Genomic DNA, 13,299 nt, shown 5'->3' with positions numbered 1-13,299 from the left:
GAAATCCAGCAGTCTTCTATTCACATAAGGTAGGGAGTGTCAACCCTGAAGCTGCCCTGACCAAGACAGTGGTGGGATTCAAAATGTTTTACTACCGGTACTGTGGGCATGGCTTGGTGGTCTTGGCATGGCTTGGTGTGGCTTGGTAGGCATGACAGGGGAAGGATACTGCAAAATCCCCATTCCCTCCCCACCCCACTAACCTGCTTTCCAGTTCCATAACAAAAAAAGACCTGGCCGATCAGCTGGGATTTGGGAGGCAGAGAATAGATGGAGGCAGGGGCAGTCTAGGGGGTATTTGCCGGTTCTCCGAACTACTCAAAATTTCCACCACCGGTTCTCCAGAACTGGTCAGAACCTGCTGAATACCACCTCTGGACCAAGGCCATTTTGAGGCTTCAGTGTTGCCACACTGGAGCTGAGGGATAGGGAGGGCAGAATAGAGATAGCTGGGGTTTTGTAGCCAAACCAAAATACTTTCTCCTGGGAACCAAGGACAACCCCGTAGGTGGTCAGAGAGAGGAGGAGTGAAGTTACTAGGCAACCGGGAGGCGCCTTAATTTGACTATGTGACTGATAGATTGGGTAAGGGGGAAAATGTTTCCTTTTAATTAGGTGAAAACTGCGGGAACATTGAGAGTTGGTTTTCACCAGCCTGGGCCCATATGATATGTCCAACAAACTTTTCTTTGAAGAATCTACTTGCCTCGGGGTTCTGTTTGCTATAGGCCTATTACTTGGAACCCTGACAGGGAGGAGGGGTCTCTTTCTGATTCTCCCATCTACCCACCCACCTAACTGAAGAGAATGCCAGCTAGTATGAGCCTATTGCCTAAACCTAGCAAATTCAGAAGCCAAAAAGCATGGCACAGTTTGCATAAAATGTACACATGCTAGTATTCTCTCTTGTGTTGAGCTGTTTTGGATTTCTATTCAAATTATTGTAACTATTTCTCAGCATGCATCTATGGATTTAAAAAAAAATAAACAAACAATGTGATCAATTCAGTGAGGATTGTCCTCATAGGAGCAGAGTGCTTGCTTGTCTCCTTAACTGTTGATGAACAATTAGAGGAACTCTGTTCTGATGGTGAAGTGTTTTGCTCCGCACTGACTGCTAGCTACTCTCTAGTGATTCGAAGAGGGTTCTTTGCTTGCTACAGTGGAGATCTATTTCAGTATATTGTATGCCCTTCATCTGGAAGTTAAGAAAGATTTTTTTAAAAAGGTTTCATATGTTACTCTCATAAATAAGATTGGCAAGTATGCACTCTCCAATACAAGGCTGTAATTGCTAGATATTAAGAAGCAGGCAACGTTTCCCCCCACCCCCCCAGCATGTTGATAGACTGGTGGGGAAAAACTTCATCTGCAGCCTTTTATCTGTTAATGATGTAGAGCAGGGGTCCCCAACCGCCTGTCCGCGGACCGGTACCGGGCCACGGAACAAGCCTTACCGGGCCGCTGGTTGCTGGGCGCCGCCATCTTTTTGGTAAAAAGCGCTTCCGGTGAGCTTTTCCGGGTAGAAAGCTCACCGGAAGCGCTTTCGTCATAAAAGATGGCGGCGCTAGCGCTCGGTGAGCTTTTCCGGGTAGAAAGCCATTTCTACCCGAAAAGCTCACCGAGCATAGCGCCATTTTGACGAAAAGCACTTCCGGTGATGTCACCGGAAGCGCCTTTTCGTCATAAAAGATGGCGGCGCCCAGTTGACGCCGGTACCGGGCCGCGGCGCCCAGCTGATGCCGGAACCGGGCCGCGGCGTCGAAAAGGTTGGGGATCCCTGATGTAGAGCAGGAGTTTGACATCTGAAATATTTGCTAGGATTTAGTTGAAGTTTCCTCAGTATATTTCCATGGGAATAGAATAATTAGAGAAGTGCTTCGTGGCCTGGATATCATGAACTCTATTGCCTGACGGATTAGGAGGATATGATTTTAAAATTATTGGTGTTTCATGACAGAAACAGCCCTATTTTGAAATTAGTGCAAGAATTATTTTTCTGTCACTGTGTTTCCAATTGCCTTTTTTTTTTTTTTTTTTTTGGTGCAGAGTTCATTCCAGTGGCTGGCTCAATTTGTCTGTGTCATGCCTCCAGTGGCACAATTTTCTCTTCTTTTCCTTTCCCCATGAATGCCTTAGTGGGCTTCCTGTAGCTACAGCAGACATAATTTTACATAGTAGCAACATTATCCATTGTCTATGAATCATCTTTATGATCTCAGTGTTTGGGGGGGGGGGGGGAAGAAAGCACATTACTTAAAAGCCCTGCAAGAAAGAAAAGGTGAGTAACACAGTTAATTCTCCTTCTCCCGGGAGGAAAGGAAGAAAGGCATGGCCGCAGCATACTCTGGCCTCCGCTGCCCCCCCCCCCCATCCTGCTTTCTGCCTTCTCACGCCGCCCGCTGCTCTGGAGCTCACCGGATCATTTTGTCCCAGTCAGACCAGGTGTGTGTGTGTGTGTGTGTGAGAGAGAGAGAGAGGGAGAGAGAGCCTTGGGGAGGGCGAGGAAGACTGGCCACTGAAGACTGGCCAAGGCGTGACTTGTAGCAGTGCAAAGCGATCATCCTTGAGCAAATGGTAATGTGTTCCCCTGCTTGCTTTCCTGGGCTTTCTCTCACCTCTTTTCCTCTTTTCTTCCTTTCCCCATCCTGCATCTTTGGCGCTTGTCCCGGAGATGGAAAGAGCCAGGGCACCAAGTAAATCACCTAGAGACTATCCTTTCCATCACTCCAGCCCCGTTTCTATCTTGCTGCCGAGGGCCGGACCCGATGCAAAACGTGCATAGCCTTGGCACCCCGAATCCAGATTGCTGGACACTGTCTGGGGGCATTTGTGCGGCCCTTGTGGCATCTGCTGTGATGGGCATGCATGAGGTTTTAGCTCCTTGGGGGTTACCAGATTTCCCGGCTTCCTATGCCAGATTGGAATGCCCCATTTTCTGGGGGTCAGTGGGGCTGCAGACAATGGAAGGTTCCAGTGATGGAATTCAAAATTTTTTACTACCTGTTCTGTGGACGTGGCTTATTTGGTGGGTGTGGCTTAGGGTCACATGACTGGGCGGGTGTGGCTTGGTGGCCATGTGACTAGGGTGGTCATGTGACTGGGTGATCATGTGACTGGGTGGGTGTGGCCAACTCAATGACACTCACATCAAGGGGTGCCTCGCCTGGCCCCTCCCCTCCCAGCCATTCCTTGTCACACCCGGCCTCAATGTATCTATAGTTCTGTAAAAATGTTGTTCACCTTTTTTTGACTTTATTATCTATCTATAGATGTACTTTCATGGACCACTGAAAGGAAGAAATGGCTTACATGCTAAGGAGAAACTTCCTGTGAGTGAGAACAATTAACCAGTGGAACTGCCTGTCTCCAGAAGTTCTGGGTGCTCGATCACTGGAAGTTTTTAACAAAAGACTGGACAGCCATTTCTCTGAAATGGTATAGGGTTCCCCCCAAGGTCCCTTCAAAGTGTTATTCTCTTATTCTGACACCTTTTCCAGGACCTCTATTCAGATTTTGGATTCCTCAGAGTTTTCCTGCCTGAGCAGGGGGTTGGACTAGAAGACCTCCATAGTCCCTTTCAGCTCTGTTAAACACACCTGTATTTATGCTCTGGACTATTGACATGTAAACTCTGAAAAATACCTGGGCAAAAGAAAGGCAGTAAAATCATTTTAGGTGTAGGGACAGTGCAAAATATTAATATATGATAAATAATGGAACAATTAAAAATAATACCACAGAGTATTCTCTTTCCCCCCTCCTTTCCTCCTTTTTTTCTTTTTCTCTCTCTTTCTTTCTCCCCCTTCCTCTTTCTTTCTTTCTCTCTTTCTCTCCCTTCCTTTTTTCTTTCTTCCTCTTTTTCTTTCTTTCTTTTTTCCTCTTTATTTCTTTCTCTCCCTTCCTCTTTCTTTCTTGCTCTTTCTTCCTTTCTTGCTCTTTCCTTCTTGCCCTCCTCCCTTCCTCCCTTTCTTCCTTCCTTCCTTCCCTTCCTTGTCTCTATCTCACACACACACCTCTTTTCTGGGAAGAACTTATGAGCTGCGTGGGGGGGTGACAATGTGAATGTTGGTTTGGCATGCTGTGAATTGAGCCAAAATCACCTTACCAAGAATTAAAAGACTCCTGTACGCTCTGGGTTACTAGATGATGCTATCTGCTTGGAGATGGTCACCTGTCAACTGCATGATCATGTTACTGGATGCTTGAGGTGCTTTACATCAAAAAATGGAGCTGGTCTTGCTAATTCTTTGTCCCCTGTTCCAAATCCGCAAAAGCTTTCCCTTTGTTTTTCCTCCATTTTCTCTGCTGTGCTGGGCTGGGAGGGTGGTGGACGTGCTCCGAAAGGGAGGCCACGAACTCCTGGGGCTGCTTCCCTTAGCCGCGCTGCTGCCACTGCTGCCCCCCCACCCTCTGGACTGGCCCGGCACCCCACTTTGGCCTCCTCCCACCCGGAAAGGTCACCGGCAGTGGGGGGGAGGCACGGAAAGGCCCTGTGCAGTGGGTGAGGGCCTAGCATGACTCACAGACTTACCGATGAGCAGGGCAGGCAGATCAGGGCTGCTCAGTTGGGGGCAGGCGGGCGAGCGGCGTGAGCGAGCATCAGGTGGGTGGGGCAACTGAGCAACCAGCAACCAGAAAACCAGTTCAGGGGCGTGGCCAGCAGAAGTTACTAACGGTTCCGGGACCCACACCTAATCACCACTAAAGGTTCTCCAGAACCGGTGAGAACCGGTTGAATAACCTCTGGAAGGTTCTCCTCTCAATCGGAGAAGGGAACTGGGCTGTGGGGTCCCGCTGCGGCCAAAGGAGAAAGTGGCATCAGGCTTTTCGTGAAGGGAGGAAACATGAAACATTTCATCCCCTGGGAGAAGCTACTGACAGCAGAGTGCTCTGACCGGGAGGGCAGGATCCCGGCTGCCTCCCATAGTAGTGCCCACTGCAGCAGTGCCTCTGCTGCCCGCCCGACCAGGTGTGTGTGTGTGTGTGTGTGTGTGTGAGGGAGAGAGAGAGAGAGAGAGAGAGAACAAGAAAGAAAGAGAGGAAAAAAAGAGAAAGAAAGAAAAAGAAATAGGAAGGAAGGGGGAGAAAGAGAGAAAAAACTCTGCTATGATTTTTAATTGACAAGGAATGGCTGGGAGGGGAGGGGCCAGGTGAGGCACCCCTTGTCATGAGCGACATTGAGTTGGCCACACCCACCCAGTCACATGACCGCCAAGCACAGCCACCCAGTCACATGACAATCAAGTCACACCCACCAAATAAGCCACGCCCACAGAACCAGTAGTAAAAAAAATTGAATCCCACCATTGACTTTAATGTACCAAATCCAGACCCTTTCACTGAAAATTGCATGCTAATGATCATAGACTGAAACTGGTTCCAAGGTTCCAAGTACATCATGAAGTAAATTCAGCAAATGGTTGGTGAAGCTGCTCACTAAATGTTTGAACAAGCTCAGCAGGCAAATATTAGGCAAGCATGTGACTGTCTGGTATTTTAAAGAGTTCTCTAACTTCAATTCTTCTTCTTCCATTTCCCTTTAATCTGTAACCATTCTATCCTTGCTCTTCTATTCCTCTACTCTCTCAGTTCATGCAATCTCCAGTTCCCTTAATAATTATTAACTGTTTTTTAAGAGGAGGAGAAATAGGATGTAATCTTTGTTTTTTCTTAACCCATTGATTTTTTTTCCTATTCACAAGTTAAGCTGTGCAGAGGTTACATACTGCATTCCAACCACTGAGCTATGGTGGTGCAGTGGTTAGAGTGCAGTACTACAGGCTACTTCTGCTGACATAATGAAGGCTACTGCTTCTGATGAAAATGATGGCCTGAATTTCAGGACAGGAAAATATGTACTCTCCAAACATTCCAATAATCCCCCCCCCCCAAAAAAAAAAACCACAGTATTATTAACAGTAAATTAGACTAACAGTTCTGATTCAGACACTGATTTGTGTCCTGTTCTGTTATTTAAACTAGCTCAACTAGCCTGGCCTCTCTAAATAAACCTCTATCCAGTTCCACTGATGTCACTCAAATGAGATTGGCTTCCTATAGGCAGTTGAGTCTTAGTTGCAACTGTTTTCAGAAAGAAAGCCAGTCCTTTGTGGAATCAAACCCAGTTCTTAAAAGACCACCAAATTGAAGCCCTACAAAAGATGAAAGAAGCAGACTGAGAAGAAAAGCATGGAAAAAGCTATTACCATGCATATGAAGCTTAGGATATTATGCCATGTCCGTGCTTGAGTTATATTTAGCATGAAATAAAAGGCCATGCCACCATGGTGATAAGAAGTTTATACAAAAGCCATTACTTTACCGTTTAGAGTCCTTCTTTCATATTGAATTCCTGGATTTTTCTTTCCTAGAAGGTAAATTATTTCATCTATGTATTATAATCACAGTTGGATGGAGTTTTTGAAAACTTCTGAGAAAAGGAAGGCCTTTGGAAAATATGTTTTCCAAATTTGATGCAACTCTAATTGCCCTAGGCTTTATACAAAAATATCCATAGCTTCTGCAAAGACTGAGTTGAAAGGGTTCCACTGGGCATGAGGCATATGTGGCCACAGAAATGATGTTGGTAGACTACAGTTCTCACCTGCCTAGAGAGTCATTGTTTGCCTGCATCATGTGTTGAGCACACAGCAAAGTCAGGAGCTGACTCAACATCTTCCTAAGTTATTTTTTCACCCACAATATACAGCCACAATAATTCAGCCCCGAACCAGCCTTTTCTCCCCATCCAATATAAATCCTTAGCTGCTCTTATTGTCTTTTATCATATATATCATGGGGTCTGTTGAGGTAATTCCCCGTTAGGAGAATGAGCGCATACAGGGAGACGTATAGAGAGTAGTGTAGGAATAATACACACAGAGCACACAGATACACTGTACAGTAAATGTAGGTTTTTACTTCCAGAAACGTTAAGCAAAGTCCAAACAAGCAATCCAAAGTCATTCACAAGTTAAATCAGTTTTCAATCCAGGGATAATCCAAATATCAAAGTCCAGTGTCAAAAACAGTTCAGTATCAGACTTACATTAAATCCAGGAATATCAGTCAATTAGAAGAAATGGAGGAACGGCAATACTTTCCAACAGAAGGAAACAGAGATACACTCACACTCTCTTATGAGACTCAGACTAAGACAATCCAGGTTTCTGGCCCCATCTTATGGACGTTTCAAAAACCACACCCAATTGCAGTTTTTGCAATCTCTTAAAGACATAGTACTAAAATGTTTATCCTGGTTTATATATTTCTAACCCAAATACCTGTTAGGTGACTTATATTCCTAACAGGGTCAAACAATGGATAAGTGTATGCTTTTGTTTATTTATAATAAGCGTATGCTTTTGTTTTTAGTTTATTTTAGGAAGGTGGATGCATTTAGACCAATATTTGTCAAACATTAGTTGCATTAATCCTTATAAATAATTAGATTGGATTTTGATTCTGCTCTGTGCAGCCAGCTAGTTGTATCAGCCCTTGCCTTGACAGCTTCTGCTTAACATTTAAGATCTGAAATGAATGCATGCTTCTTGAAGCAGTGTAATTAATGAGACTGCAGAAATAGAACAAAGACTGACAGTGTTTAGACCCACAGGTTTGATTAATTGGAGTGTGCCAAGGAAGGGAGTAATTGCTGTTTACAAACCATATTGTAGCACATGTTAAATCAGGCCAATTGTGTACTTGTGTGTGTTATAAGCAGGTGCAGTTTAATTTTGCAGTTAAATGACAGAATTATTAGCAAAATCAAAGATATGGTAAAGTGGCATCTTAAATGATGCCTCCTTATTTCAAATTCATTAAAAAGATCAGAACTATTCAGTATTATTCAGAGTTGTTGTTCAGCCCCCATTGTACAGATTTACACTTCACTGGGCTTCAAGAATTAACAGTAGCATAATTTGACATTTTATGTATGAAGAAAAATACAATTTCTATAAAATATACTGATGTGAAAAAATGGGGAAACACCATATAGTTGTGTTAAAATAGTTCCTAGGCAACTTGACATCTCCCCGCCACCCCCAATTAGTTTGAGAATAGCAGGTTAAGGAATGTAAAACAATAGAAAATAGAAAAGAAAAGCTGTCATCTTTTAAATGACTATAAATGAGTCTGGGTCAACGAGATAGGCCAACATTTATGAACCTATATGCTTTAGGTAGGAATGCAAAGTAATGAGGTTCATGGTACCAATGATGTCTCCAGGTTTCTAACTTAGTTCCAATGCCAAACTTGGTTTCACACTTTCAAAGTTGTTAGTCATTGGTACAAAATAATTATTTGTTATGCATCTTAATGTGGGAAATAGTAACATCTGTGAAATTCCAATGTTTGGAAGAAACAAAACTTGTAGCTAGAATAATCCATCAGCATTGTGTATAACAGCATCACTGTATAGGTGAAAGAGATTTTTTTAAATGCAGGTTATGTTCATATCAGTTTTATGAGATTGGACCCCTGCTATTAGAAATTACAATTTCAAGGAGATATTGTTCAGTTTTCCTGAATTTCAGACAATGATTTTGGAAGAAAAAGATAAATATGCAGTTGGTCTTAATAGGATTTAATTCTAAATTGAATGTTTTCTTATCACTCTTAATACCAGATTGTCAAATCTATATCTTACTCAATCAAGTAGTAAAACCAGAATATATGAGTATGTTCTTGTCCCATTACATGGCATCAGAGGTGGTATTCAGCCATGTATTCTACATGGAAACACCAACAATATGGAAGCTGTGGTTGGTGCAGAATGTGGTAACCTGAGATTGCATTTCCTGGTAAACAATCTCTAAGATTATCACAGAATGTCCTACAATGTATATCAAGAGTTACAGAATGCTATTTACCAACTATTCACTATCTTGGAATCTCTTCAAGTTCAGCTTGGACCTAGAAACACCTTTTTAGGTATGCATTGAAAACTTATTTTTCAACTAGTCTTTCAAGTGTAGTGCTGGAAGAATGTCTCCTATGCCTCCCAATCTAGATTAAAAATAAAGCATATTTATTATAATCTTGTTTTCCACTGTTTTGATACATTGTTATGTATTTTATGATTTAGCATAGGAAACAGTGTGCAATTTTAATAAATAAATACATAATCCTCTTTTAGAGATTTTATGATACACACATTTCTAGATGCAGTTTTTGCTTAAAATGTGTATTTTTCCAATATATTTATTCAGTTAAAGATGTGCTTTAATTCTTTGAACAATCCAGAAACTACTTTCAATGTTTAGAAAACTACAAAGCAGAAATGGTATTCAGCAGATTCTTACCAGTTCTGGAGAACCAGTAATGGAAATTTTGAGTCGTTCGGAGAACCAGTAAATACCACCTCTGGTTGGCCCCACCCCAATCTATTCTCTGCCTCCCGAGTCCCAGCTGATCGGCTGGGTCTTCTTTGATTGCCCAGCACAGGAGAATGGAGCTGGAAAGCAGGATAGTGGGGTGGGGAGGGAATGGGGATTTTGCAGTATATCCTTTTCCCTGTCATGCCTACCAAGCCACGCCCACCAAGCCACACCCACCAAGCCACGCCCATGGAACTGGTAGTAAAAAAAAAATTGAATACCACCACTGCATGGCATGTGCTAGTGAGGAAGCAGGGGTCCCTACACCTTTTCAGCAATTTTATGGCAATTACAACAGCTTGTTAAAAACAACAACAACAACAACAACAACAACATAAAAGTCAAAGAAAACTCCACCTCAGTGTGGCACATAACTGAGATTTTTTACTTTGTATTCACATTTAATGGGGGAGGGGGGATATAGTGCATCATGTAACAGTCAATATATAAGAGGCAACCAGTTACCAGAGAATTAAAACTCCAAATGTAATGTGCTACTTTAAAGAAATGGTGAAAAGGATAAATCTACTGTTCCTCCACTTTTAATAACAGCATCTAAGATTAGTTCTGCAAACCTTGTGAAGCACCGAAACATCCTAACATACTATTTTCTGAATAGAAAAATTTGAACTTTAGCATTGTTTGTGAAATTTACTTTGTTGGAAGCCAATAAAATGTAAACAAAAATGGATCTCATTCATAAACTTTTGGGATGTTATGTTTCAGGATAGAAACTATTTTCTATTTTCTCCTTATAATTGCATATTTTGTACTTTCTGTCTCTTATTTTCTGTTTAAAATCAATGAACCTATTGTGGTTTTCTGTATTATTAAAAAAAATGAAAACAAATGACATGTACTGCCAGAGGAAAATCTATTAACATTCACAAGCATCATTTATTCATTATTGTTTTATTAATGAAAAACAGTTGATAGGTACTTTTTAAAACATTCTTCACAAATGTATATGATATTAATAATATCGTATTGCTTTCCATAATAGCTTGATATCGCTGAGACGAAAAGTACCCAATTTTTCTTTTCATTATATAGCAAAATTCTAGACATAAAAAAGAGGCTCTTAACAGCATAAAAGATGAAGTCAATATAAGGTAGAGGATCAATGAAGCTACATGAAGCTTTTGTCTTCGAGCATTTGCTGGATATAATTTGGGAATGACTAAAAAAAAAACTACCCCAAAAGAAAACAGAGCACCCACCCTTATAAACACCCTGACCTTTTCCCATATTCATCTAGTGTTTAATGTTATCAAATATCTATCTCAGTGTTTCTCAATCTTAGCAACTTTAAAATATGTGGCCTTCAATTCCCAGAAGTTCCCAGCCAGTGTGCTTGCTGGTCTATTGTATTGCAGCCAAATGGTCTAAAATATACGTATAAAATAGGTCACTGAACATAGCATAACAGATGAATGGAAAGAACTTCCATCTGAGTTGGACTTCTCGTGGATTTCTTTGGCAACAATATGGAAATGGTTCATCATTGTCTTTTTTGGCTTCTTAATTTATTCTACTAACTGCATATTCATTTCTTGGTTTTCTCTCATCCAAGGGCTAAAAAGAACTGTTTAATAGCTCATACCAGTTATTTCAGGTATTGTCATCTATTATGAATAGGAAATAAACAAACCTGACAAAGTTAATTTTCATTTTCTGATTGAATGGTCAGCTGACTTACTTCAGCCAGTATGAGACAAAAGATTAATTTAAAATAAAACAGTCCAGAAAGTCCAGATATAGTAGAGCTAAAAGAAAATAGCCTCCCAAAATTCTACCCAACAGTAATATTTCACAGAGAGGATTTATTTAAGGATTTTCCAGGGATGAAGTGGAGTTCTTCAGCTTGGAAGGCCTTATGTTAATGTACTTAAGATGGTATCTTATTTTCTCATTTTTGCCTTAACATAATTTGCACAAAATTACTTAAAATGGGTACTAGAGGTCCCATTTTAAGTAATTTTGTGCAAATGATGTTTTAGGTCAAAAGTAGGTAAGTTCAGCCTTGTAGGAGTTACTTTAATTTTTCTTTTTACTTCCCTGAGATTCAGATACCCAGATTCAAATTCTAAATAGGGAAGGGGAGAAATATATCTCTAAAATTAAAATACAACTTTTTATATTTAATACCAGAAGTGAATTCATAACTTGCTTTCATACACTATGAGCTGTAGTGTGTATTCCTATACATTGTGAAATCTGGTCAAGGAACTATTGAACAGTTGGTAGAATCAATCTATCTAATATAGCAAAATACATTTTTTTTCCTAGGTCTGGCAATGTGGCGGTAGCGTTGAAGTCCTACCTTGTTCTAGGATTGCCCATATTGAACGAGCCCATAAGCCATATACAGAAGATCTAACATCCCATGTCCGAAGAAATGCATTAAGAGTGGCTGAAGTTTGGATGGACGAATTCAAAAGCCATGTTTACATGGCATGGAATATTCCTCAGGAGGTAGGTTACAAATGGACATCAGTATGACCACATAGCCTTATGCTACAAAACAATATCCAATTCAATTTCATAAGTTTCTTCAAGAATCTGACTTGTGAGACCAAGTGATAACTGATAATCACCAATGTTTATATTGCTAAATTAAGAAGTCTGTCAAGAGAAACATATAAGCCCAAGACAACATGTCACTTAGACAAGTCTAAGAGGATTATCAGTTAGAAACAGTCATTTTAAAATGGTAGCAAGACTGCAATTACATTTAATTATTTCAGCAACTTTATAGTACAAGAACCAGATTAGGATAATTGTATCATAAAAATATGATCAAATAGCCTTGAACTGGTTCAGCAATGAATGTTCATCGCATAATTTGTGTCACCTGAAACTTTGCTCAGTTGTATTTCTAACTGATTTTTTTATTTTTTTATTATTTTTAATATAATAATTCCATCTTCAATTGAACAGTGTGTCATCTGGGTACAAATATCTTTGTTTCTAACTGATTTTGATTCTGCACTAGTTTTGTGCAGGCACAATGCAAGAAATATTGGCTGAACATTAAAAATCAATTTCAGTCATCAATTAATCCATAGCAGTATATCAAGATCATTGAGAGAGAAATTGAGAGTATTGAAATAAAAGAACTATCTCCAGACTTGAATTCTAATATAGGACTGATTTGTTTTGGGAAATACTTTTATTCCCCCACACTTTTAGCAATAGCATCAGCACAGTAGACTTATATACTACTTCATAGTGCTTTACAGCCCTCTCTAAGCAGTTTACACAATCAGTGTATTATCTCCAACAATCTGGGTCCTCATTTAACTGATCTTAGAAGAATGGAAGGCTGAATCAATTTTTACCTCCATAATGTCTTTAATTTTATTAGTGTGCATCATGTAGCAGAAGATAATGCTCTATTAAAATACAGGAAAGAAATCTATTTAAATGCAAGACATCTCTCATTGCATTTAACCTCCCCCTGCCACTTCCATGAAAACAAAAGATGTGCTTTTTCTGCTTCAGACTTCACTGTGTGATGAAATCCTGTAAAATGTTTATTACAATATACCTTGAAATATTTTTATCCCCCCAAAAAAATAATAATTAATGCACTAAAATCAACCCTTTATGAGCCTTCATTCAATCCAAAAGTAATCTTACCACAAAACAGCATCAGGCATTTTTCTTTCATCAATTTTCCCTTTCCTTATCACATGTGCTGTTGAGGTGCCATCAACACTGGATTTAAATGAATATTTCTTGAGTGACAGCAATGTTCTATATAAGTTTTGCAAATGCTTCTAATGAATATGCCATCAAAATGTTTATATTCATATATGAAAAAGATGGACTGAAAAATACGAATCTGTGCATTGATAAAGCCACTCTTCTGCTTCGGCAAGCTAGTAATGTCTGGAAAATGTTCCTGATTTTG

General features: G+C 40.4%; 1 protein-coding gene across 3 annotated transcripts in view; it reads left to right on the top strand.

Moving 5' to 3' along the window:
- GALNT18 (polypeptide N-acetylgalactosaminyltransferase 18) overlaps positions 1–13,299 on the top strand; it is a 342,012-nt gene that overhangs the window by 278,274 nt on the left and 50,439 nt on the right. For all 3 annotated transcript variants that reach the window (XM_026664840.2, XM_087950986.1, XM_087950985.1), the window contains exon 7: positions 11,673–11,858. In XM_026664840.2, the coding sequence (XP_026520625.2) occupies positions 11,673–11,858 (186 nt within the window). The remainder of the gene's footprint in view (positions 1–11,672; positions 11,859–13,299) is intronic.

The sequence above is a fragment of the Notechis scutatus genome, chromosome 1 (assembly GCF_049901735.1).
Source record: "Notechis scutatus isolate UNSWTSFEM ecotype Mainland chromosome 1, rNotScu1.2, whole genome shotgun sequence".
Taxonomy (NCBI): domain Eukaryota; kingdom Metazoa; phylum Chordata; class Lepidosauria; order Squamata; family Elapidae; genus Notechis; species Notechis scutatus.
The sequence above is the reverse complement of the archived record's forward strand: the minus strand, read 5'-3'. Positions and strand labels throughout refer to the sequence as shown.